Source organism: Stegostoma tigrinum, chromosome 25 (assembly GCF_030684315.1).
Source record: "Stegostoma tigrinum isolate sSteTig4 chromosome 25, sSteTig4.hap1, whole genome shotgun sequence".
Lineage (NCBI taxonomy): Eukaryota > Metazoa > Chordata > Chondrichthyes > Orectolobiformes > Stegostomatidae > Stegostoma > Stegostoma tigrinum.
The window spans coordinates 45,515,772-45,541,713 of record NC_081378.1 but is presented as its reverse complement, the minus strand read 5'-3'; the positions used below and the strand labels follow the sequence as shown (position 1 = coordinate 45,541,713).

General features: G+C 44.1%; 1 protein-coding gene across 4 annotated transcripts in view; it reads right to left on the bottom strand.

Moving 5' to 3' along the window:
- Positions 1-25,942, bottom strand: part of pde3a (phosphodiesterase 3A, cGMP-inhibited) — a 429,455-nt gene that overhangs the window by 47,603 nt on the left and 355,910 nt on the right. For all 4 annotated transcript variants that reach the window (XM_048554229.2, XM_059654697.1, XM_059654698.1 and 1 more), the window contains exons 7-9: positions 9,712-9,797; positions 7,347-7,537; positions 2,072-2,209 (exon numbers count right to left, since the gene is read on the bottom strand). In XM_048554229.2, coding sequence (XP_048410186.2) covers positions 2,072-2,209; positions 7,347-7,537; positions 9,712-9,797 — 415 coding nt within the window. The remainder of the gene's footprint in view (positions 1-2,071; positions 2,210-7,346; positions 7,538-9,711; positions 9,798-25,942) is intronic.

Below are 25,942 nucleotides of genomic sequence, written 5' to 3'. Positions count from 1 at the left end.
ATCAGGCCAGCAGAGAGATGTAATCTTTCCAGAAGCAAGACTTTTAGCTGCCAGGGCCCCAAGGCCTGGAGTTCTCTTCCGAAATCTCTCCACCTCAAACTTCTCTTTCCTCCTTTAACACTCTCACTGAAACCTTTTGATGGAGCTTTTCGTCATCTGATCCAATATCCCTTTGTGTGTCTCGGTATCACATTTTGTTTTATAATGCCCCAGTAAAGCTCCTTGGAATGTTCACTTACATTTAGTAAAATGGTCTTTCGAAATAGAAGTTGCCTTTGTAGTGTTCCAAGCTGCTTGGTGGCATTTTCTGCAAATAACACAAACTGGCCTCTGGTAGCTTATGGCCTCATGCCACCTCTTCCAGGAGTATCACTGGGAATCAGTCATAGGAACAGGAGGAGACCATTCATCTACCCACAGTGGCTCCGAATCAAACAAAATCTAGATTAAAAAATTTCCAAGCTTGTTTTCAAATCCCTCCTTTCTCACCCCTCCCAATCTCTTTCACCCCCTACCACATGTCCTACCACATTGAATTATCTGGCTCCTCTGTACATTAACTCCATTAAATTGGTTCTGCTCATTGAAAGCTCTTGTTGAGCTAAAGTTTACCAATCCCTGTTGTCATGTTTTAGGTTTCGTCTCCCTGCCTCAAAAGCGTTTCTGCCACTAGGAGTCTCAGATTTCTACTCCCACTTGAGCGAAAAAGTGCTTAAAGTGTTTCCAAACATCATTCCTGAGTAGCTAGGCTTGAATTTCAATATTACACTCTCTACTGTTCAGGACTCACATTCCTTCCCTTCGACCAGCCAAAAAAATTTCTCTCTATCCTATCAATCCTTTAATTATCAACCCCTCAATTTTCTATACTCCAGGACATGAAAGGCCCCTGTGCGTCTTTCTCCTTTTGCTTAACCAAATGGCGCTGAGATTATTTTGCCTAGCCCCACACAATATTTGGCTCTCATCCCTCTCGTCTCTTCAATTTCAGGAAACCCATGAGCATAACTTCAGGGAGATGGAGGAGTCCCATCGGAAAGCAATGGAGGAACTTCAACGGCAAAATAAATGCCAGTTAGAGAAGGTCCAGCAAGACTAGAATTAACTGTTATCCGTGGAAGCTGATGCCACCATTTCTGGTAAGAGCAGGGTGTCACAGATCCAGTCCTCTCAACGTTAAGGGATGGAGGGAGGCAGCTTTTGATCACACTGTAGATCTAAAGTAATCTGCCTGGTAATATTTTCATTAAGGGTTCACCATGTGATGATATTCTTGGGCTCTATCTCCACCTATCATTTATGGTTTATCCCCTCCTCCCACCCTATATTCAGATTCAATGGCTTAAAAAAATTACAAACATAAATTATTGATAGGAAGAAAAGGGCCATCTACTACATCAAACCTGCCCCACAAAGCAAGGCAGTTGGAACATAATGGCTAGAGATTTCTAATTCGTTCCTACCCGCACACCCTGCCCCTTCCTTTTTTCTGTTGCTACATAATCTTCTGAAACAGGGAAAAGACCTAATTTTTACCTACTTTGTTAAAAAAATCATTTTAATTTGCTCAGGCATAAGGAGAACCAAACCTATAAAAACCTGTCTACATTGAGCAACTATATCAGTGGAAACATTGTGTTCATTTTGATAGATCTGGACATTGGTTTGAGGTATTCAAAACCCATGAGGAATCTAGACAGTGTAGATATGGTATAAATGTTCCCATTAGCAGAAGGATCAAGAGCCAAAAACTATCAATTTAAGGTAAAATGCAAACGAACATGAGGCAATATTTGGAAAAAACTTTTTTTGACAGAAAGTAGTTAGGATCTGCAATGTGCTCTGTGACAATGTGGTGGAGGCTGATTCAGTTATGGTTCGCAAAAAGGAATTGAACAATTATCTGAACAGACACCATTTGCGGTATGGCAGGGAAAAGGCAGACAGCTGAGATTAACTGAGTCTGTCTCATAGACTGCGAGCACAGGCATGATGGATGGGACAGCTTTTTTCTGAGCTGGAACAATTACAAGAACAGCCGTACTCCAGCAGGACAGAAAGACACGCTCACCTGGCTGAGGATTCGGCCACACTTGGAGCCCGTCATCTCGACAAGATCAAAGATGGGAAAATTCCAGTTGTTTAATTGTGTGAATAGTGGCTCCAGGCCTTCTAATAGCAGGGGTTCCGGGGCAAGAATTGGTTTATCCTGGAAAATAAAAGGAAGAATTTACCCAAAAAGGAGAAGAAACTAGCTTTCTATATCTTTGATGAGAATCTTATGACGCATCTTTAAACCAACACGCCCCTGGATTGCATGGGTGCAAAACTGGCTTTACATTCAACTGATAGTATCAGTCCCCAGTGACTTCCCTGGAGAGGACTGTGTGCGGTGGAAAAGTAATACTCCACCTGATCCGGTTGACTCCCTGTCTGCTCAGCTTGGCTAAGAATACCTGCCTTTTGTTTCAATACAATTCTATTGTAAGTAGACATTGCTACACCACAAGGACTGCAACTGTACAAGAAAGGGGGGAGGGGGACATGCTCACCACCACTCCTGTGGAGGCAGTTAGCGATGGGCAATGCTGCCCAATGCTAACCAGTGACGCCCTCATCAAGTGAACAAATGAATCTTAAAAATTGTATATTTGGTCCTTATTTCTGTGTTTCTATTTCAAATTCCTACATTTATAATTATAATGGAAATGCTCCATGTAAACATGTCACACTGTAATTACACCTTCCTGCCAGTGATGGTGCTATAATGCATGATCAGAGATAATGGGAACTGCAGATGCTGGAGAATCCAAGATAACAAAGTTTGTAGCTGGATAGCGAGTTTTGAGAAGATTTGTAGCTCAGGTTGAGGTTCTGGATGTGAGTTTGCTCGCTGAGCTGGAAGGTTAGTTTTTAGATGTTTCGTCACCATTCTGGGTAACATCATCAGTGAGCCTCCGACGAAGCGCTGGTGTTATGTCCCGCTTTCTATTTATCTGGTTAGGTTTCCTAGACCTCTCTGATGAAGGGTCTAGGCCCGAAACATCAGCTTTTGTGCTCCTGAGATGCTGCTGGGCCTGCTGTGCTCATCCAGCTCCACACTTTGTTATCATGGTGCTATAATGCACCTCTTCTGCCTGGATTAGAGGAATGCTTGCATTCTCACCAGCTGCCCTTCTCTACTTGATAAACTTCAGCACCTTTTGCTATTTACCTACGTAACAGCCGAGGTCGGAAAAGAGCCATTCTTTACTCTTACTATTCTACTCGTCATAACGTAAAATTTAAGTTACCAAAACGTCCAGTTTTATGCTTTGCCTATATTGTGTTTGCAATAAAAGGACCTACCAGCCAGGTTTTATTAATAAACAGCAAAAACTAACAGTTTCTTGTGAAAACAGAACATATTCAGCAAACCAAAAGTGCTGGAAATCACAATGAGTCAGGCGGCAAGCTAATGTTACCAGTCTAGGTAATGTTTCATCAGAGTATCAACACAACTGATCAAACATGGAACCTCAAAATATTAATAAAGAAGTGTCTTCATAACACGTGAATACTAATTTACAATCAGTGTCTGGAGTTTTGAGGTCAATCACAGAGTCATAGAGATGTACAGCATGGAATCAGACTCTTCAGGACAACTGATTCATGCTGGCCCGATGTTCTATATTAATCTAGTCCCATGTGCCAGTATTTGGCCCATATTCTTCTAAAGCCTTCCTATTCACATACCCATCCAGATGCCTACCTCTGGCAGCTCATTCCATAAACGCGCCACCCTCTGCGTGAAAACGTTACCCCTCCGGTCCCTTTTCAATCTTTTCCTCTCACTTTAAATCTATGCCCTCTAGTTTTGGACTCCCCTACTCTGGGGAAACGACCTTGACTATTTGCCCTGGCTATGCCCCTCATGATTTCATAAACCTTTGTAAGGTCGCCTCTCAGCTTCCAGTGCTCCAGGGAACATAGTCTCAGCCTATTCAGCTTCTCCCTGCAGCTCAAACTCTCCAATCCTGGCAACATCCTTGTAAATCTTTTCTGAACCTTTTCAAGTTTCACAACATTTTTCCTATTGCCGGGAGACCAGAATTGAACACAGTTTTGGCCTAATGATACTATCATAACACTCGGACTTGTCACCAAATTTCTATAATCTTTCATTCTGGGACTTGTGATTATCAAATCAATGTGATATCCAACCACGAGATCTGAAGTTTATGTGAACATAGTGTTTTTTTTAACTAATCTCCTGAAGAATCCTAATTGAGATTTGCAGAGTCTGACCCAGAAATTCTACGTTGGAAAATTTTATTCATACAGGAAAAGTACAGAAAGCAAAATACAGGAAGACAAAAAGAAAGATAAAGAAGATAAAAACATTTGAAGTTAAACATTTTTAGATCCCTAACAATAATGAAAATATGAAGAAATAAGATACCAAGTTAATTATCCGTTCTAGGGAATCTGTTTATCTGTAATTCAGATTCACTTTCTGTTAAAACTTTCACTAAATATGAACGGCCAGGCCCTAACACTATCCAGCATATTTACATCACCTCCAGAGGGAAATGCCAAAGTTCACACTTTTTGTGTGTTCTGGTGTTGAATCTTAGTGAGAAACCATTAAAATGAAGATACTTGAGCCTAATTTATACCTTTATCTACACCACTGCAAGATCTGGAGATTTCTGTCCAATTTACTCCTTAATAGTCAACATTACTAGCCTCAACACTACTCTCAGTACAAAATCCAGGCCAGCTTATTTCATTAGCCCAGAATTCATATGATTTAAAAAGACGAATTGAATAGTAATACTAACATTAGCTACTGCTTTAAGAATTACCAGCCTTCGAAAATCTCATGGGACAGGAAGACTTAATTCTTGCCACCTCATGTACAGTGTCATTATGAACTCTAATTCTCTATACTTTGAATGGATATGGTAATAAGCCAGTTAGGTTAATGAACCAATAATTCGTAGAAAATTAGTTCAATTTCCAACAAGACTGTTTGAAGATGTCAAAATAAATTTTTAAAAAATCTGGAAATAAAATGTCAGTATCAACTGTCATATTCTCCTTATGGTATAATATCTCATTAAGATAATCAGAAATAAGGGCACAGATAGGCTATTCGGTTCATTGATCCTGCTCTCCCATTTAGCAGCTGGTCTGTTGTGATCCTGAATCCATTTTTGTGCCGGCTCCTCACGCTAAAGTAACCTTCAATTCCCTTTAGGGAATGATAGCTGCTGTTCCTTGAGCCAGCCTCCATGTGACTCAAATTCTGTGGAGTCTGAGCTGCTCTGTGAAGTGTCCTAGTAGACCACTCATGGTATCAGGGCAACTGAGGACAAACAGCAGCATGTCAGCCAGCCTCACTGTGGAAATCTACAATTAATTGAAAATTTTAATGCATCCTTTCCCCAAAAATTCTTGCGAACTCTGCACTTTAACATGTTTACATGCTTTTCTCCTGCACTGCATGAAACTGATATCCCCACCAATCAATGGGACAAGTTTATCACGGCTCCCCGGTGTCATATATAGTTGTGGATTTTGGCCACTGGATAGCACAATGGACCAGTTTACCTCCCAACTCCCCAGTTTGTTGAGCTTGCGAGGGAAATAGTCTGAAATGTGAGGAGATGACCCTTAAAGAAAAACATTATGCTTTATTCTTATTTCCTTATTAAAAACCGTGGTTTCAGGCTGTGAAATCTGTTGCCTGTTTTCCCCAGGATATGTTGAAGAAGAATCTCGTGCTGAATTTTAATGGCCACCCGCAGGTGAGGAAACAACCACATGAGTTAAATAAGGGCACTGGCCCACCTTGACTGTACGGAGGGTAGGCATCAGGGATAACAGGCAGCCAGAAAATTCTGCCCTTACCATTCAGCCTGGCAATGCCGAGCGCTGGGAAAGAGAGGTCGCCTTTGTCCCTTCTCTCTGACCACCACCACAATGCCAATCAGAGGCTTCATATCTCCACATACACCATGGCCTATCCAGCAATCCCCAACCATCCCCTCTCCATGTACCTCTACCCCTGTCCAAACTCCTCCCATCATCAATGGCCTCTCGCACCCTCATAATGCTCTCCTACAACCCCTTCTGTCAGGCAGACGGACCATACATGCACCATCAGATTCAGGAACAGCCTCTTCCCTGCCATTATTAGGCTGATGAATGGACCTCTCTAACTTCAAATAACGTTGATCTTGTTAATGCTGATCTTGCTTTGTGCACCTCCTGTGCAGCTGTAACCTTGTATGCCTTGCTCTGTCAAAGCTCCCCTCAATCTGTATGTCCTTGCTTGCTATGATCTGCCTGTACTGCTCACAAAACAAAGCTTTTCACTGTACTTAGATGCACACAACTACAATAAATCAAATCAAATCACCAAACCCCTCCAACGCCTCCCTATGCCCCTCCATTCCTCCCCATGTCCTTCTCCAAGCCCCTGCACTCCTCGCCATGCCCCTCCATCCTGCCCATTCCCTCCTCACAGCCCTCTGTCCCTCCCTCCCATGCCCCTCTACCTATCACAGCCACTTGGCTATGGCCTGCAGGTAATGAAGTGGGAGCACCATCTGAAGGCTGGCAGCATTGCCCCCCATACCGACAGCCCGGGCTGCCATGCAATTCACGAAAGGGGCCTGAGCCAGTCTCGCAGAGACAGGTTCAGCCCTGAAATCTGGGTTGCAGGATCCCAGCCTCAGCTTTATCCAGTCGCTAAAGATTTGGGTTCTGTGGTGTAATGGATTGTATTCTGCCACTCTGAATCCAGTGATTCAAATTCAGAAACTCAGTGACGTAGTGACAGTGTCCCAACTTCTGAGCCAAAGGTTTGGGTTCAACTCCCACCTGCCCCAAAACTACAATGTGAAATGTTCAAAAAAATGGATTAAAATAAGTATCTTCCACATTCTAGTTTTATAACTCCATACTATAGGACATGTTGTCTTTAAATAGGCAAACTGCTTGTAAATCTCAAGTCCCTTCTCTTGTAGAGAGAAGTTATCACTGTCCAATGGAGCTACTTGCAAGTATTTTGCCATCCTCATTACTAACTACTTGTGAGAATGTTAATCCATGGAATTCTTTTCTAAATGGATTTTGAGACAACCTGCTGAAATGATGGCAGAAATGTGTGAGAGTAATGGTTTGAGGTCTGCTGTGAAAGCATTTGGTGCTTTTCAAAATAAATGGTGAATCCCATGATGCTTCCTGAACCATGCTGCAAAAGTTTCAACCCGTTCATTGTGCTGGGGCATGGTGAGCTGCTCAAAGCACCAACCCAGCATACCTTCTCCCAAAGCAAACCCATTCCAGTGACATACCTCAGCTGGAATCAAATGATGCAACATAAGGCTTTCGGGCCTATAGTTTCTGCAGTCAGAGCTTTTGAGGGATTGAACCAATCCTTTTGAACATAATTCCTGCTCTTCATCATTCTGTGTGATGTCACTGCTGTCGCTGTTATTTGTTTCATGGGTGCTGTCATAGTCAGATGTCGCTTGTGCAGTGTCCTCTGCAAGGAAATAAATATTCATCAGAAATGGTCCCATCTCCTTTTCTACCTTGCTCTGGCACTCGTTGCCAGAAATCAGGCTGAAACCAGACATTTTACTGCTCTCCGCTATCCACATGGTACAAATCAGGAATATTCTCCACTTGCCTGGATAGGACACTCAAGAAACTCAACCCCATCCAGGATGAAACAGCTTGCTTGATGCACACCAACATCCACTTGCAGCACCACCGATGCAAAGTGTGCATCATTTCCGAGATGCTCTGCCATAGCTCACCAAGACTCTTGCGACCTATGTCAGAAGGACAAGGCAATGCACACATGGGTGCATCACTGCCTGCAGGTTGCCCTTCAAGTCACACAACACCCAAACATGGAACTATATCAACACTGGCTGAGCCTGAGAAGACAAAGGGTGTTAGTGGACAGAAAATATTCAACACGGTGCTAAGTTACAAGTGGTGTACCACAAGGATCTGTTCTGGGCCCTCTTCTACTGGTAACTTTTGTAAACGATTTGGATGAAGGAATGGAAGGGTGGATTAGTAAGTTCGTGGACAATACGAAGCTGGGTCGAGTTGCAGATAGTGTGGAGGGCTGTTCTAGGTTACAGAGGGACATCGATAGGATGCAGAGCTGGGCTGAGAACTGGCAGATGGAGTTTAACCCTGAACAGTGTGAGGTGATTCATTTTGGAAGGACAAACTTGAAAGCAGAATACAGGGTTAGCGGTTAGATTCTTGGCAGTGTGGAGGAGCAGAGGGATCTTGGAGTTCATGTCCACAGTTCCCTGGAAGTTGCCACTCAGATGGATAGGTGTTAAGAAGGCATATGGTGTGCTAGCTTTATTAATAGAGGGATCGGGTTCAAGAGCTGTGAAGTTATGCTCCAGCTATACAAAAGCCTGGTTCGGCCAAATCTGTTCTGTTGTGTCCAGTTCTGGTCGCTTCATTACAGGAAAAATGCATAGCATTGGAAAAGGTGCAGAGGAGATTTACCAGAATGTTGCCTGGAATGGAGGAAAGGTCTTACGAGGAAAGGTTGACAGCGCTAGGGCTTTTCTCTTTAGAACGATGAAGGATGAGAAGTGACTGGATAAAGGTGTACAAAATGATTAGAGGCATAGATAGAGTGGACAGCCAAAGATTTTTCCTAGGGTGGAGGCAGCTCTTACAAGGGGACATAGTTTTAAAGTGAGTGGAGTTAGAAATAGGGGAGATGTCAGAGGTAGGTTCTTTACTCAGAGAGTAGTCAGCACATGGAATGCATTGCCAGAGAGGGTAGTGGAGTCGGCCTCATTAGGGACATTTAAGTGGCTATTAGATAGGCATATGGGTGATAGTATAAGGTAGGGGTAGAGGTTAGATAGACCTTAGGTTTAGGGTAAAAGTTCAGCACAACATTGTGGACTGAAGGGCCTGTAATGTTCTACGTTCTATCTATTCTCAATTCACCATCATGGGATCAAAATCCAGGCTCCTACACCTGTCCCCATTCACCTATTCACTGCATGGTAGAGGAACATGCACAGCACAGGTTCACCATTACATTTGCAAGGGCAATTAGAAATGGACAACAAATACTGGCCTTGCAGATGATGCTCAATTCCCATTAACTGGAATAGGTTATGGGCACAGACTGCCTCTTCACCCTCTCTCCTATCAACTGGTATATGGAGAGGACAAATTCAAAAATGGGAGAAACACCACAGTTACCATTATAGTTTTTGAGTTAAAGAATGCAAGCATTCAAAGGCACCCACCTAGCACCTAAACCCTTCCTACCGAGAGCCTTATGACTGAGTAGCAGTAGGTTAGGTGGATTGACCATGCTAAATTGCTCATAGTGTCTAGGGATGCACAGACTAAGTGGATTCGCCATGGGAAATGCAGGGTTACAAGGATAGGGTAGGAGAGTGGGTCTGGGTGGGATGCTCTTTGGAGGATCAGTGTGGATTCGATGGGCTGAATGGCTTGATTCCACACTGTAAGGGATTCTATGATTCTATTCTATGATTCTAAAATCAGTACAAAAAAAACATAGAAACATTGCACAGTTTGGCATTCTGCCTAGAGTTTCCACCGACACAACAAAGCTACCAGCACCATCAGGCAAATCTTAACTTATGGACCTAGTCCAGGATAGTGCAGTGAACATTGATAATAGAAGCTTACCAGTCCTGCTTAGTGAGTGGGCTGGTGCATCAACACGATCCGCTATGCTGTCCGAGTGCGTCAGTTTACTGAACGGTCGGCCACAGCTGCAACATAGGAAAGAAGGAGTTTTGAAGTGAAGTCCATAAATAATGGCGATTACAGTCATCTAACGGAGCAATGATGCGGAAGTGCTGATGTTGGATGGCAGTGGACAAAGTCAGAAGTCACACGACACCAGGTCATAGTCTGATGGGTTTATTTGAAATAAACCCGTTGGACTATAAACCTGGTGTCGTGCAACTTCTGACTAACAGAGCAAGGTAGTAGACCTATTTAAATACGAGCCCAGTCAATAACACACTCAAAGAACATGGCTGCAAGCTGTTATATAAAAAGATGTCAAGCTGGATTTCTGCAGCTAGAAAATCAAGGTACATCTCATTTGCTGACATATTGTTAGTTCACTGCTCTTAGTAAACTTAAAAATGTCTCAAAACAGTTGGATTACTACATGACTGTGGCCTGCATATGCTTATGGTCTGACATTATGAAGAATATTTTCAGAACTTAAATCTATATGTTATTTTCATTGATTGCATATGCAAAGTCAGATTATTCCATTCTAAAAGAATTGGAAGGGAATATCTTTGAATGCTTTGCTGATGTCACTCGATTAGGAAGAGGTCTAAGTGTAATTCCATTCCTGTAATTAAGAGTCTGATGTTCTCCTCAGTCTGCAGAGCTAAGAAAACACATTAGGGTAACATGGAATCACAGGTCTGTATCCACATTTTAGCCAACGATGTGTCGCAGTGTTACTTCCTCAGTGTGTTGAATCCGCACGTTCTTCTAAATCCTTCCGTGCCTGTGGACTAACGTCCTGTGTACTTTGATAGTGAAGTTTTATCCATCACCTATCCCAGTCTCTCATCATTCCAAATCCAGAGTCACCCTGATACTGATATCTCGAATTCTATTCTCCCCTCAATAATTCATTGTTCCACCAACAGAGCTCTCCCTACTCCCAGTTCAAGCCATGACATGTCCATTCTTTCATTTGTGAGTCACATAGAAATGAATGTTTATGTGAAATGCATTCTAGAAATGCAAGGATATCTCTGCACGAGTTCCTCAAGGTAGTGTCCTCGTATCCAACCATCTTCAGACGCTCCATTAAAGCCCTTCTCTCAATAATAAGCCAAATGCACAACCCTCAGTTCCATTTGCAACCCTTCAGATACTGAAGTAGTCAATGCCCATGCGTGGCAAGGCCTGGGCAATATTCAAGTTTAGGCTGATATGTAGAAGGTAATACTCAGAGCACACCACAATGGCAGTGTCCACCACCAAAGCGAGAGAACGCAACCATCTCACCTTAGAAACCTGTAGGAACATAGAAGATAGGAGCAGGAGGAGGCAATGCAACCCTTCAAGCCTGCTCTGTCATTCTTCATGATCATGGTTGATCGTCCAACTCAATAGCCTAATCCTGCTTTCCCCCCATAACCTTTGATCCCATTTTCCCCAATTACTATATCTAGCCGCCTCTTGAATACATTCAATGTTTTGGCATTGACTACTTCCTGTGATAATGAATTCCGCAGGCTCAGATTGAAGAAATGTCTCCACATCTCCGTTCTAAATGATCTACTCCAAATCTTCATACTGTGACCCTGGTTCTGGACACACCCACCATTGGGAACATCCTCCCTGCATCTACCCTGCACAGTTCTGCTAGAATTTTATAAGTCTCTGTGAGATCCACCCCCCCATTTCATAGAACATAGAACATAGAACAGTACAGCACAGAACAGGCCCTTCAGCCCACGATGTTGTGCCGACCATTGATCCTCATGTATGCACCCTCAAATTTCTGTGACCATATGCATGTCCAGCAGTCTCTTAAATGACCCCAATGACCTTGCTTCCACAACTGCTGCTGGCAACACATTCCATGCTCTCACAACTCTCTGAACTCCAGAGAAAACAATCCCAACCTAGTCAATCTCTCATCTTGGGCCGGCCCAGAATTAGCCTGGAAAACGTTCGCTGCATTCCCTCAAGAGCATCCTTCCTCAGAAAAGGAGACCCAAAATCCACACAATATTCCAGGTGTGATCTTACTAAGGCTCTGTACAACGGCAACAACACATCGTTGCTCCTATACTCGAAACCTCTCACAATGAAGGGCAACATACTATTTGCTTTCATTACTGCCTGCTGCACCTGCATGCTTACCATCAACGATGGGTGCATAAGGACACCCAGGTCCCACTGCACACTCCCCTCCCTCAATTTACAGCCATGACATGTGCTGAATGCCCCACTCTCAATATTTGGAGGCTCCCTTTGGTAAGAAACTGAGCTGGTTCAGCCAAACAAATACTGTAGTTCCATTGGGAGACTAGGCCCTTTGAATTCTTGTCCATCATATGTAAGACAGGAATGTGATGGAAGACTCTTGACCGCAAGAGTGCTGCTTCAACACTCAGGAAGCTTAACACCATCCAGGGGGAATGTGTCAGTGTTTACACGGGGCTCCCGGGGGAATGTGTCAGTGTTTACAGGGGGCTCCTGAGGGAATGTGTCAGTGTTTACAGGAGGGTCCCGGGGGAATGTGTCAGTGCTTACACGAGGCTCCCGGGGGAGCGCGTCAGTGTTTACAGGGGGCTCCCGGGGGAATGCGTCAGTGTTTACAGGGGGCTCCCGAGGGAATGCATCAGTGTTTACAAGGGGCTCCTGGTGGGAATGTGTCAGTGTTTACAGGGGGCTCACGGGGAAATGTGTCAGTATTTACAGGGGGCTCCCGGGGAAACGTGTCAGTATTTACAGGGGGCTCCTGGTGGGAATGTGTCAGTGTTTACAGGAGGGTCCCGGGGGAATGTGTCAGTGCTTACACGGGGCTCCCAGGGGAACGCGTCAGTGTTTACAGGGGGCTCCGGGGGGAATGTGCCGGTGTTTACAGGGGGCTCCCGGGGAAATGTGTCAGTGTTTACAGGGGGCTCCCGGAGGGAATGTGTCAGTGTTTACAGGGGGCTCCCGGGGAAATGTGTCAGTGTTTACAGGGGGCTCCCAGGGGGAATGTGTCAGTGTTTACAGGGGGCTCCCGGGGAAATATGTCAGTGTTTACAGGGAGCTCCCGGGGGGAATGTGTCAGTGTTTACAGGGGGTTCCCGGGGAAATGTATCAGTGTTTACAGGGGGCTCCCGGGGGGAATGTGTCAGTGTTTACAGGGGGCTCCCAAGGGAATGTGTCAGTGTTTACAGGGGGCTCCCGAGGGAATGTATTGACACATATAGAGGGCTTCTTGGAGATGTGTATCAGTTTTTACAGGGAGTTTATTTGTTATCTCATTCACCACTCAAACACTGATGTTGGTTGTGTGTAATGTCTGCAGGGAGCACAGCAGCAACTCACCGAGCCTCCTTCGAAAACCATGATTTCTGCTGCCCAGAAACAAGGCCAGAAGTCACAGTGAACCCCAGCACCTATAAATATCCTTCCAAACTACACACACTACCCTGAATTTGAAGTAAATTACCATTCTTTCCCATTGCTTGATGAATACCCCTGAACCCCCTTCCTCACAAAATGTTTGGTGTCACTGGTGTAACTTCATCACATGGACTACACTGGTTCAAGAAGGTGGTTCACTCAATAAATACCAACCTTGCACACAACTTATAAATGTACTCAAAACAAGATGGCCATTGACATAACTTTGTTCTGTTCTACCAATTGCAGTAATGAAAAGGAAATTTGCAAACATACAATGTAATCATAGGATATTGCTCAGTAACAGGAGTGAATAGGCTGGGACTCTTTTCTCTGAAATAAAGACAAGAGTGGCACGGTGGCTCAGCGGTTAGCACTGCTGCCTCACAGCGTCACGGACCCGGGTTCAATTCCAGCCTCGGGCGACTGTCTGTGTAGAGTTTGCACATTCTCCCTGTGTCTGCGTGGGTTTCCTCCGGGTGCTCCGGTTTCCTCCCACATTCCAAAGATGTGCAGGCTAGGTGGATCGGCCATGCTAAATTGCCCATAGTGTTCAGGGGTGTGTGGGTTATAGGGGGGTGGGTCTGGGTGGGATTCTCCAAGGGGCGGTGCGGACTTGTTGGGCCGAAGGGCCTGTTTCAACACTGTAGGGATTCTAATCTCACCGATAGAGGCCGTTACAATTAGAAAGGGATTGAACTGGCCAGATACAGAGATGATGTTTCATGCTTCAACCTCGCATTGAGATGAAGTTGTAGGTGCACACAAGGAAGCCATGTAGCCCATCTTAGTTCTGCTGATTGCTTGATGGAACTATTCAAAACTAAATCCATTACACTGGTATTTTAAAACTGAATGATAGGGTTAGCGCAGAAATAAAGTTTACAAAAGCATCATTTCAGTAACATTGCACAGTCTATAAAAGAGTGTATGTGTAGATAAACATAAGAATTAGGAGGATGAGTGGGCCATTCTGCCCCTCCAGCCTGCGTGCTCATGGCTAACCTGATGACTCCTCATACCTGACTACCCATGATACCTGTTAGTCCTTGTTCCCTGAGAGGGGCTGGTATTTGGAAACAGCCCAGGACAGGTAAGCATTCCAGGTTATAGGTAAAACCATCCAGGTGAGAAGTCCACTGCAATCTACTGCTCTTACTGGAGCCTCAACTTCAATCTCACTCCCCTGGGAACCATCGGCTCCTTTGAGAGTAGCAACTCTATCTACATCTGTCTAAAAGGTATTCAACAACCCTAACTGCACTGCTCTTTCAGAAGAGAATAGTAAACTCACCACCCTCAGGACAAACAGAAAAAAAAACCTCCTCATTTCTGCCTTGAATCGAAGAGTCCCTTGTCTTTAAATTGTGTCTTTCAGTATTAATCTCTCCCACATGGGAAAGCATCCTTACAGTAACCACATTGTTAAGTTCCCTCAGGATTTTACAGGATTCGATTAGATCCCGCTCATTCTTCTAAACTCTGATGGATACAGGTGTGGTGTGTCCAACTGAACTGGAGGCCCATCACCAGCGATGTTCCTTGGAGATTGGTTCTGGATCCGCTTTTGTTTGTCATTTATATAAATGATTTGGATGAGAATATCAAAGGCTGCGTTGGTAAGTTAGCAGACAACACCAAAACTGGTGGCATAGGAGAGAGTGAAGAGGGTTTTCTAAGGTTACAAAGGGATTGTGATCAAATGCGTCAATGTGCTGAAAAATGGCAGACGGAATTCAATTTGGATAAACACGAGGTTTTGCATTTTTGTACAACAAACAAGGGTAGGGTTTATACTATTAATGTTAGGCATTGGGTAGTGTCATAGAACAGAGGGACCTGGGGTGCAGGTACATAATACTTTGAAGTTTGCCTCAAATATAGACAGGATAGCTAAAAACTCCTTTGGCACACTTGCCTTCATTGCTCAGTCCTTTGAGTATAGGAGTTGGGAATTCATGTTGAGGTTGTACAGGATGTTGGTGAGGTTTCTTCTGGAATACCGTGTCCAGTTCTGATCACTCAATTACAGGAAGGAGGATCAGATAAGATTTACCAAGATGTTGCTGGATATAGACTAGGGCTTTCTTCAGTGGAGCATAAGAAGTTGAGAGGTGACCTTATACAATCTGAGGGGTATAGATGGAGTTAATGGTAGCTGTTTTTTCCCTAGGATGGGGAATTTCAAAACTAGGGGGCACATTGTTAAGGTGACAGGAGAAAGATTTTTAAAAAGACATGAGAGACAAATTTTTCTGAGGATGGTTCGCATGTGGAATGAAGTTCCTGAGGAAGTGGTGGACGTGGGTACACATGACTTTTAAAAGACATTTGGACAAGTTCGTGAGTAGGAATTGTTGAAAATGGACCAGGTGCAAGCAGGTGGGGCTAGTCTGGATTGGGATTATGTTCGGCACAGACTAGTTGGATCGAAGGGTCTGTTTCCATGCCGAATCATTCTATGGCTCTATAACCTTTCCTCAAGTGATAACCCTTTCATCTCAGATATCAGTCAGTACCGATTTAAGTCTAACTGCTAAAAGTTATTTGTTATGAGGTGTGACCAAGATGCTGTTGCTACACTGCGCTGACTGAAATTTGCTGTCAAGCATACAAGCCAAAGCCAACCTCCCTGATATCAATCCTCCAAGATAACAGAAAATACAGTTTGTGAAATATTAAAGGTGTGTCAGGGTAAACTTCAGATGAATGGTCAGTCACAGGCTGGGGGTTTAAAACTAGCCCAGAGAGTGATGAAGAAACTCAACAGGCCTGGCAAAATCTATGGACAGAGAAACAAAATCAGTAGTTTGTGTCCAGTATGACTTCTTCAGAACTGAAGAAACTCTGTTTTTCTCCCTCCACAGATGCTGCAAGACTTGCTGAGTTTCCCCACCATTCTCTGCATTTGTTACAGATTTACGGCATTTCTACAAATTGTTGAAACTTGGGATTGAACCTAGGTTGGTTGAGTCTGTGTTTTGTTCACAGTGGGGATATGTGTTTTACTGGGGGAGAAGAGTTCTGAAAGATGGGAGGTATTGAGGAGATGATGGCATGGAGAAATAGTAGCACATGAAACAGCAAAGTGGATATTTCACTAAAGAATGTAATACCTACATTTTTGAATATGGAGGATTAGAAAGATCAAGACATTCAGGTCAATGAATCAGCATCACATGGGTAAGGCCATAACATTCTCAGGTTAGAATCATAGAATTCCTACAGTATGGAAACAGTCCATTCGGCCCACCGAGTTCACACTGACCCTCCAGAGACCACCCCATCCCTGTAACCCTGCATTCGCATGGCTAACCCACGTAGTCTGCACATCCCTGGAAACTATGGGCAATTTACCACAGCTAATCCACCTAACCTGCACATCTTTGGACTGTGGGAGCACCCAGAGAAAAAAATGCACATTGACAGAGGGAAAATGTACAAACTCCGCACAGACAGTCACCCGAGGTTGGAATTGAACCTGTATCCCTAGCACTGTGAGGCAGCAGTGCTAACCATTGAGCCATTGTGCTGCAGGTTGGGGCTGAATGGCCTATTATTGTATTGTATTGTAACCTGATACTTGGCAGCCTAAGAGTGCATGTTGCCTGGGCCCTGCAGTACAGCTACTTATTACCAGAGATGTGGCAGGAGGGTGAGAATTCCGTGATCATTTATTAGTTATCCCATACCTGACCTCATGAGGGAGCGAGGTTTTGATGAAGCAGCTAACGATGATTGAATCACTCTAGCACTGATGGCCTTGGACACTACTGACTGACCTTAAGTAACCCCGAGCACCTTGCTGTGTGTCAAACAAGACTCCAACCATGAGAAGCTTCCCTCACTGTGCCAAATCAACCTTTGTTTTGCTTGGGACAGATTGTTGACTTCACGAAATTGCATTGCATTTTCTAATGTACAGTTAAATAAATATCTGCTGGAGTTATTTACGTAATAGCTGTCAGGCTATGTTAGGGTGATCTTAAACAGCTTTGCCTTGCGTTTTAATGCTGGTCACTGCTGAGACAGCCGTTTCCTGCACGATCAGTATCTCCTTTGGCAATCTGAGTGCAATTTGGGGTTTTGTTACTGGGTGTCTCTGCAAGTCACAGCATTTTGTCTTGAATGATAACAATCAGGGGAAGATGTTACAAAATATGTGAAATCAGCACTGAAAATCCTCAACGTTAAAATGGTGACAGCTTAAAGATGAAATTCTGAAAGCACTATTCTGTCAAATGCTTTGTTGGGATTTTGCTTTCTTAAACAGGAACGAAATCAAATTTATAAAAAGTTAAGCAGAATCTAGCACTGTCATAAAAAAAATGCCAACAAAAAATTCCTGGTGTCTTCCTCATCCTGATTTTCATCATATCACCACTGGCATACCTAGGTGCCACATTCTTGAAACCCCTACCTAAAAGAACCCTGCTCTTTATTACTCTCACTTCCTCCTCCCGACCTTCGACCATGTACCTTCAATTCGACCTCACCAGTACAAATAATTCCTTTTGCACCTCAGTGTTAAATTTTCTTTGATACCATTCGTGTGAAACACATTGAGATACTTTGCACTATTAAAAATGCAATGCCTTTGGCAAGGCAGTAGAACAGAGATCCAGGTTAATGTTGTGGCCACATGGGCTCAATTTCTTATCATTGCAGCTGGTGGAATTTAAATTCAATTCAGAGCTGAATAATAACAAATATGTTTGGAATTGAAAGTCGTGCAGCCTATGAGGCTTAGGAATTGTTGTAACAACAATTGCCCAGACCCACAGCAATGTGCTTGACTCTTAACTGACTGTAACTCAATTCGAGGGCACTTAGCATTCTGCTCCCAAAAGCTAACCTTACCTGCTGTACCCACGTTCAATCAAAGGGATTAAAAACATACATAAAAGTCCATCGGAGAATCCCGACAGTGTGGAAACAGGCCATTTGGCCAAATAAGCCCACACCAACCCTCTGAAGAGCATACCACCCACACCCATCCCCCTCCCCTATCCCTGTAACCTTGTATCTCCCAGGAATGACCCACCTAGCCTGCACATCCCTGAAACTATGAGCAATTTAGCACAGCTAATCCACCTAACTTTCACATCTTTGGTCTGTGGGAGGAAACATCTGGCAGAAACCTACGCAGAAACGGGGAGAATGTGCAAACTCCAAGCAGTTGCCCGAGGGTGGAATCAAACCCGGGTCCTCGGTGCTGTGAGGCAGCACCGCTAACCACTGAGCCACTGTGCTACCCATTGTTGTCCATAAACCATATCTAAAAGTAACCATACTTATTACAACATCCACCCCATTCCCTCCCTCAACATAATATAAGCTAACCCTTCTGTAAATGTTATTTAAAGAGAATACATCAATAACTGCAGCTCTGTGATCCAGTTTGGATATGAAACATTGAATGAAGTTGGTGCTAAGGACATAGTTTCAATTACTGTAGTTCCTAATGTCTGGCTACATTACTGTCATTACCATCTCTGCTCAAATGTTTAGCTTATATACACTTACTACAGGGGCATTCCCTAGCTTGTTATCATTGTTGTTTTCTTTAGCACCTGATGTGACACAGTTGTAGCAGTTACACAAATGATATGCAGTACATAACATGACAATGTATGAAGTTATACCATGTTCTGTGTCATGTCACAAATACACTGTCAGATATGCTATGATAACAACTTGATTCAACCTTTCAATAGATGGCCAGGTATATAGCCCTACTGCCTCTTACATTGAAGAAGTGGAATGTGCACAGGCTGTTGTATCAGTCACTAAAGAGGAAGGAGCTGGGTGAAGAATTGCTCCAAAATATTAATGGAAAACCTCATTAAAATAGATGTTGTTTTGTCTGTGTTGGGGGAGGTCACATATAATAGCTTTATGTTTATATCCTCTATTGTCATTACTGCAATTACCTCTGATGTTTCTCCCCTTTCAATTCCTTACACTTGGTTAACATTTTACTGATGAAGACAAGAAACAGGCCCAAGGCAGCAACGGTCTTTTCAAAAGTCTATGCTCCCATAGCCAATGATCAGGTTCCCACAGCTCAAAGTCTGTAAAAATTATCCTGAGCTTCCAGTTGCCTCCCCCACTTCAACACACCACCGTGTTCCCTGTTGCAGTGTTCCAGCAAGGCTCAACACAAGCTTCTAGACCCAATATCTCATTTTCCGCTTAGAACTCAACATCCAGTTCAATAATTTTAGAGCCTGATTCCATCCTTCTATGGTTTTTCTTACCCAACCTCACACCCAGTCCTGGTACAACATGGATTGCTTTTAGCACAGCTACTTTCAGCCCCTCCGCAGCCTATTGTCACATCACAAGGTCTACTTTCAGTATAGCCTACCCATTCTCTGTTATCCTCAGCTCTTTTTATCACTTATTCAGCATCTCTTCTATCCTGGTCTGCCTTTTATAATCCCCTCATTTACCTACCCCCTTTTATATCTCTTTGTCTGTCTCTTGCTCAGGGCTCCATCTCAGCCCGTCTATTATCCTCTCCCTGCCACTCCCCCCTACAGACCAACTCTCTTCAGCACAAATCCCACTTTTTCCAGCTGCTGTCCATTCTGATGAAGAGTCACTGGGCTTGAAACATGAACTCTGCTTCCTTCCCACTGATGCTATCAGACCTGCTGAGTTCCTCCAGCAATTTCTGGTTTCGTTTCAGATCTCCAGCATCCATAGTTCTGTGCTTTTTTATACCGGAACCATGCAGGATGCCTACTGGGATGGCACCTCGCCAGGCTATTGGGACAGGATTGGGCAATGCTGGGCAGCTCCCGAAGATATTTTCACACCTGAGTCTCCCCCAGAACTGTGTATGTTGGTACATTCAATGCTAATGAGACAATCTTTTCTCTCAGGGGATTGGACTACAAAAGAACAGAAATTATGGTGAGCCTTCAGAAGACAGTGGCTCCCCCATCCAAGTAGATGATTGAGTAATTCAGAGTGTTTTACTTTAAGAATGGCATAATGGTTTCATAGGTGGAGCAGAAACGATTAAAGAGAAGTCTCCAGGAACTGTTCAATGAACAGATTAGAGGAGTTGGGATTGTTCCTCTTAGGGAGGGCTAAGAAGAGATTTGATGATAGGAATGCAGAATCGGGAGTCCAGACAAGGTATATAGATAGTAACTATTCCCGTTAGTGGAACAGTTGAGAACCAGAGAGCACAGGTTTAAGGTGACTGGCGAAAGGATCAACAGTGACATGATGAAAATCTTGGTGACAAAGTGAGCATTCAGGATCAGGAATTAATGGCTTGTAAGTGTCATGGAGGTTAATTCAACCATAGTTTCCAACAGGGAATGAATATCTGAAAAGACAATAATTTCATGGCTAAGGGAAAAAGGGCCATGGCGTGGGACTAACTGAATGCCTGTAGAGAGCTGGCATGGACACAACGCGTCAAATGGTCTTTGATTCCACAAAGTGAAGACAAAACAAGAATAATTACTGTATTAGGCATGCCGATATATACAAACCAGCATATCTTTCTCAGGTTAATAAAATGTGAGGCAGGATGAACACAGCAGGCCCAGCAGCATCTCCGGAGCACAAAAGCTGATGTTTCGGGCCTAGACCCTTCATCAGAGGAATCTGATGAAGGGTCTGGGCCCGAAACGTCAGCTTTTGTGCTCCTGAGATGCTGCTGGGCCTGCTGTGTTCATCCAGCCTCACATTTTATTATCTTGGATTCTCCAGCATCTGCAGTTCCCATTATCACTGATACAATTATCTTTCTCAGGTTGTTTTCTCTGGAGCAGCAGAGGCTAAGGGAGGCTTGACAGAAGTCGATGAAATTATGAGATGCATGGATAAGGTTGACGATCAGAATCTTTTTTCTGAGTTGAAATTTCTCATACTAGAGGACATGCAGTTCAGGTAAGACGGGGAAAGTTCAAAGGAGAGGCAAGGGGTAAGTTATTTTATGCCGAGAGTGGTAGGAATCTGGAACACAATGCCAGGGGTGATGGTGGAGGCAGGTGCAATAGGGGCGTTCAAGGGGCCTTTAGGTAAGCACATGAATATGTAAGGGACGGAGGGATATGGACCAAGGTCAGGCAGGAGGGGTCCCATTCCAGTGCTGTGCAGTTCTATGTTCTATGTTGGTTAGAAGGAAATACATTTATGACATCTCTGGAAACATCCAGATGGACTGAGCAGATGATTTTACATTATCTGCGAAGCACTCAAGTTTATTAGTGCAGTCAAATTGAATTTGTGAATGATACTTAATCCAGCAAAGGCGAGTATGTAAACATGAAGAGTTTATGAGGAACCTTGGTCTACAATTTAAAATTTCAGACGTAATCAGAGCTTTTATTTGGTCGTAACTTTTCAGCGTCATACATTTTGAAATAAGTTAACCCTTTCCCACATACAATGCTCTAAAATGACTCATTCTCAAACAGGCATTGAAATGCTGTCTGTAACTGAGGGCAATCTTTATTTGATTATTTCTTCATGGGATGTGGGTGTCACCGGGTTATTCAGATTTTATTGCCCATTCCTCAATATCAAAAAGGAAATAAAGAGTCAACCACAACATTGTCAGACAGGGAGTCACATGTACATCAGACCAGGTAAGGGTAGCAGATATTCTTAGCTTCAGATGACAGGAAGATAAGAACAGACTGGTTAGATGGGCCTTAATATGGAAAAGTGTGAAGTTCTTGATTCTGGGGTGACTAACAGGGCCGTGGAGAACACATTGAATGATGGGACTTTGCTGTTGGGACTTTGTATAGGTCCTTGTAGGTAGCAGGACAAGTGGATAGAATGGTTAAGAAGGCAGAAGGGATACTTGCCTTTATTAGCTACAACATTGAATACAGGGCATGGAAGGTTATGATGAAACTGTACAGGATGTTAGTTAAGCAACAGCTAGAGTATTCTGTGCAGAATTCCCCACGATCAACATCCTGGGGTTAACATTGACTAGAAACTCAACTGGACTCACTACAGAAACACAGTGGCTATAACAGGGGTTCAGATCCTAGGAATACTGCAGATAGTAACTTACCTCCTGACTTCCATCAGCCTGTTCACCATCTACTAGGCAATGAGTTGGGAATGGGATGGAACACTCCCCACTTGTCTGGATTGGTGCAGTTCCAGCAACACTCAGGAAGCTTGACACCATTGAAGACAAAGCAGGCCGCTTGATTGGCACTGCATCCATAACCATCCACTCCCTCCACCAATGCTCAGTAGCAGCAATGTGTATTATCCACACTGCAGAAATTCACCAAAGATCCTCAAACATCACCTTCCAAACACATGACCTCTTCCATCTAGAAGGACAAGGGCAGCAGATACATGGGAACACCATCGCCTGTAAGTTCTCATTCAAGCCTCTCTCCATCCTGACTTGGAAAATTATTGCCATTCCTTCATGTCACTGGGTCAAATTCCTGCAATTGCCTCCCCTGAGGGCATTGTGTGGGTCAACCTACAGCACATGGATTGCAGCAGTCCAGGAAGGCAGCTCACCATCACCTTCTCAAGGACATCTAGGAATGGGCAATGAACACTGACGCAGCCAACCTTGCCCATGTCTCATGAGTGAACAAAAAAAAAGTTCTGGTTATCCCGCAATAGGAAATATGCGATGCACTAGAGGAGGTATAGAGGAGATTTGACAGGATAAGGCCTGCGATGGAGTGATTGAGCCTTGAAAAGAGACTGGATAGGCCGCGGTTATCTTCCTTACAGCACAGATGCTGAGTGTTGTCCTGACTGAGGTGTACAAAATTATAATGGTGCATAATTGGGTCAATAAATATAAACGCCTTCCCTTAGTAGAGGGGTCACTCACTGAGGGCATAAATTTAAAGTGAGGTGCAGGAGGCTCAGAGGGGATTTAAGGTGAAAGCTATGGGTAAGGTGCTTGGAAACTGGATTAGAGTGGACTAGTGCACAATAACTAGCAAGGACATGATGTGCCAAAGGGCATCTTTCTACGCGGTGATATTCAATGACTTTACGAGATTCAGAGAAGGGACTGAATGTTCCCAAAGAGGTGGAAAGAAATAATTCACACCCCTGCTCTTATGTGATTCTCAGTTGGTCTTTTAGCAAATATCTATTGTCGATATTGATTAGGATTAACTTTGTGAAAACGTAGCTAAATCAATGACAGCATTTTGCCAAAATTCAAATAGTCATAGTCATAGAGTCATACAGCATGGAAGCAATCACTTGCATCCATCCAGTCTACGCTGAACATAATCCCAAACTAAACTAATCTCCGAGATACTGGGAACTGCAGACGCTGGAGAATCCGAGATAACAAAGTGTGGAGCTGGATGAACACAGCAGGCCAAGCAGCATCTCAGGAGCACAAAAGCTGACGTTTCGGGCCTGGACCCTTCATCAGAGAGGGGGATGGGGAGAGGGAACTGGAATAAATAGGGAGAGAGGGGGAGGCGGACCGAAGATGGAGAGAAAAGAAGATAGGTAGGGAGGTAGGGAGGGGATAGGTCAGTCCAGGGAAGACGGACAGGTCAAGGAGGTGGGATGAGGTGGTAGGTAGGAGATGGAGGTGCAGCTTGAGGTGGGAGGAAGGGATGGGTGAGAGGAAGAACAGGTTAGGGAAGCAGAGACAGGCTGGACTGGTTTTGGGATGCAGTGGGTTATCGGAACGGCTGGGCTGGTTTTGTGAAGGGGAAGAACTGGGCTGGTCTGGGCCTATACTCTCCTCTCTACCTATCTTCTTTTCTCTCCATCTTCGATCCGCCTCCCCTTCTCTCCCTATTTATTCCAGAACCCTCTCCCCATCCCCCTCTCTGATGAAGGGCCGAGGCCCGAAACGTCAGCTTTTGTGCTCTTGAGATGCTGCTTGGCCTGCTGTGTTCATCTAGCTCCACACTTTGTTAAACTAATCTCGTCTGCCTGCTCCTGGCCCACTTCCCGCCAAACCATTCCTATTTACATACTTATCCAAGTGTCTTTTAAATGTTGTAATTGTACCCACATCCACCAGTTCCTCAGGAGTTCATTCCACACACAAGCCACCCTCTGTGTTAAAAATTTTCCCCTCATGTCTCTTTTAAATCTCTCTCATCTCACCTTAAAAATGTGGCCCCCTAGTCTTGAAATCCAGGGTCTGGTGAGTTATTGGTTAGGGACTGGCATCCGGTGGGATGTGGCATGGGAGTCAGTTCCATGAATGTTGGTGGGTGGGTGGTGGGGCAAGAGATGGGGTGGAGGGGGAGTCAATTGTGGGGATTGAAGGCAACGTTTATGTACAGGATGGACATTAAGCGTTAATGGGGAGAACTTAATATGGATGGGAGACAGGCAATAGTGCATGGGAGGATTTGGGATACTACTGAAGTATGGTCACTGGTGGTCAGATTTGTGTTGGCTTGGAAATGGGGGTGATAGTGAGAGTACCGCATGATGATTGGCATAACTCAACACAGTTATAAGTCACAGACACCAGGTTATAATCCAACAGGTTTGTTTAAAATCACGCGCTTTCGCAGCACTGCTCCTTTGACAGATGAAGTCCTGACTCAGCACAGGACTGAGGCTGAGGGGGTAGTGTTGGGAGAGGAAGTTGTAATTCAGAGTTGTGTAAGGGGAGGTATGGGAAATCAGTCCTGATGGGTTTAACAGACAGTGAAAGAAGAAAGGAACAAGCAAACTGCAATACTGAAATGCTGGTGTTCTTGCTAGACCAATCTGCCCTCATAGGGCACAGTGCACTGCAGGATTCCAGAATGGTGGAGATGACCTCTTGAAAAGATGCGTGCCAACGTCCAGGGTGGAGGGGTATGTGTGGCTGGTATTAGTGGATCATGCCCTGCTCTACATTTTGTCAATGGCCAACATGGATCTCCTGGAGCAACAGGCAAGCTGAACCTGAAACAAACTTGACTGAGGTTTCCATGGCCAGTTTTCCTGATGGATAGTTTGTTGGGGAGTTTCAGGAGAATCCATGCAAAGCCAGGCTGTTAAACAGTGTAAGGAACAGTCATAAACTAATCACTTCCTAGCAAGAATCTCAACTTGCTACTTGGGAAAAGTGTACCAGATTTCGTTTAATTTGATTTATTGTTGTCAACTGCACCGAGATACAGTGAAAAGTATTGTTCTGTGTGCTATCCAGCCCGATTGTACCATACAAACAGCATAGCAGAACATAGTGCAAAATACAGTGTTACAGCCGAAGTGAAAGTGCAGAGAAAGAGATCAACATTAACATTTGACAGGTCTGTTCAAAAGTCTGATAACCTCAGGGAAGAAGTTGTTTTAGATTCTGTTTGTACATGTCTTCAAACTTATTTATCTTCTGGCCATCAGAAGAGGATAGAAGAGTGTACAACTGGAGTGGGAGGCGTCTTTGATTATGTTGGTTGCTCTCCTGATGCAGCGGCAAGTGTAGATGGAGTCAATGGAAAGACGGTTTGCACAACATGTTCACTTCTCTCTGTGGTATCTTGCAGCCTTGAGAACACCAACTGCCAAGCCACACTGTGATGCATTCAGATAGAATATTTTCAATGGTGCATCTATAAAAATTGGTAAGAATTCTCGTGGACATGCTGAACTTCCTTAGCCTCCTCAGGAAGTAAAGGCGTTGTTTAACGCTTTTTTAACCATAGCATCGATGTGGGTGGGCTAGGACAGATTGTCGGTGATCATCACTAACAGGAACGTGACACTCCTGACCATCTTTACCTCAGAACCACTGATGCAGACAGGGTCATGCCCT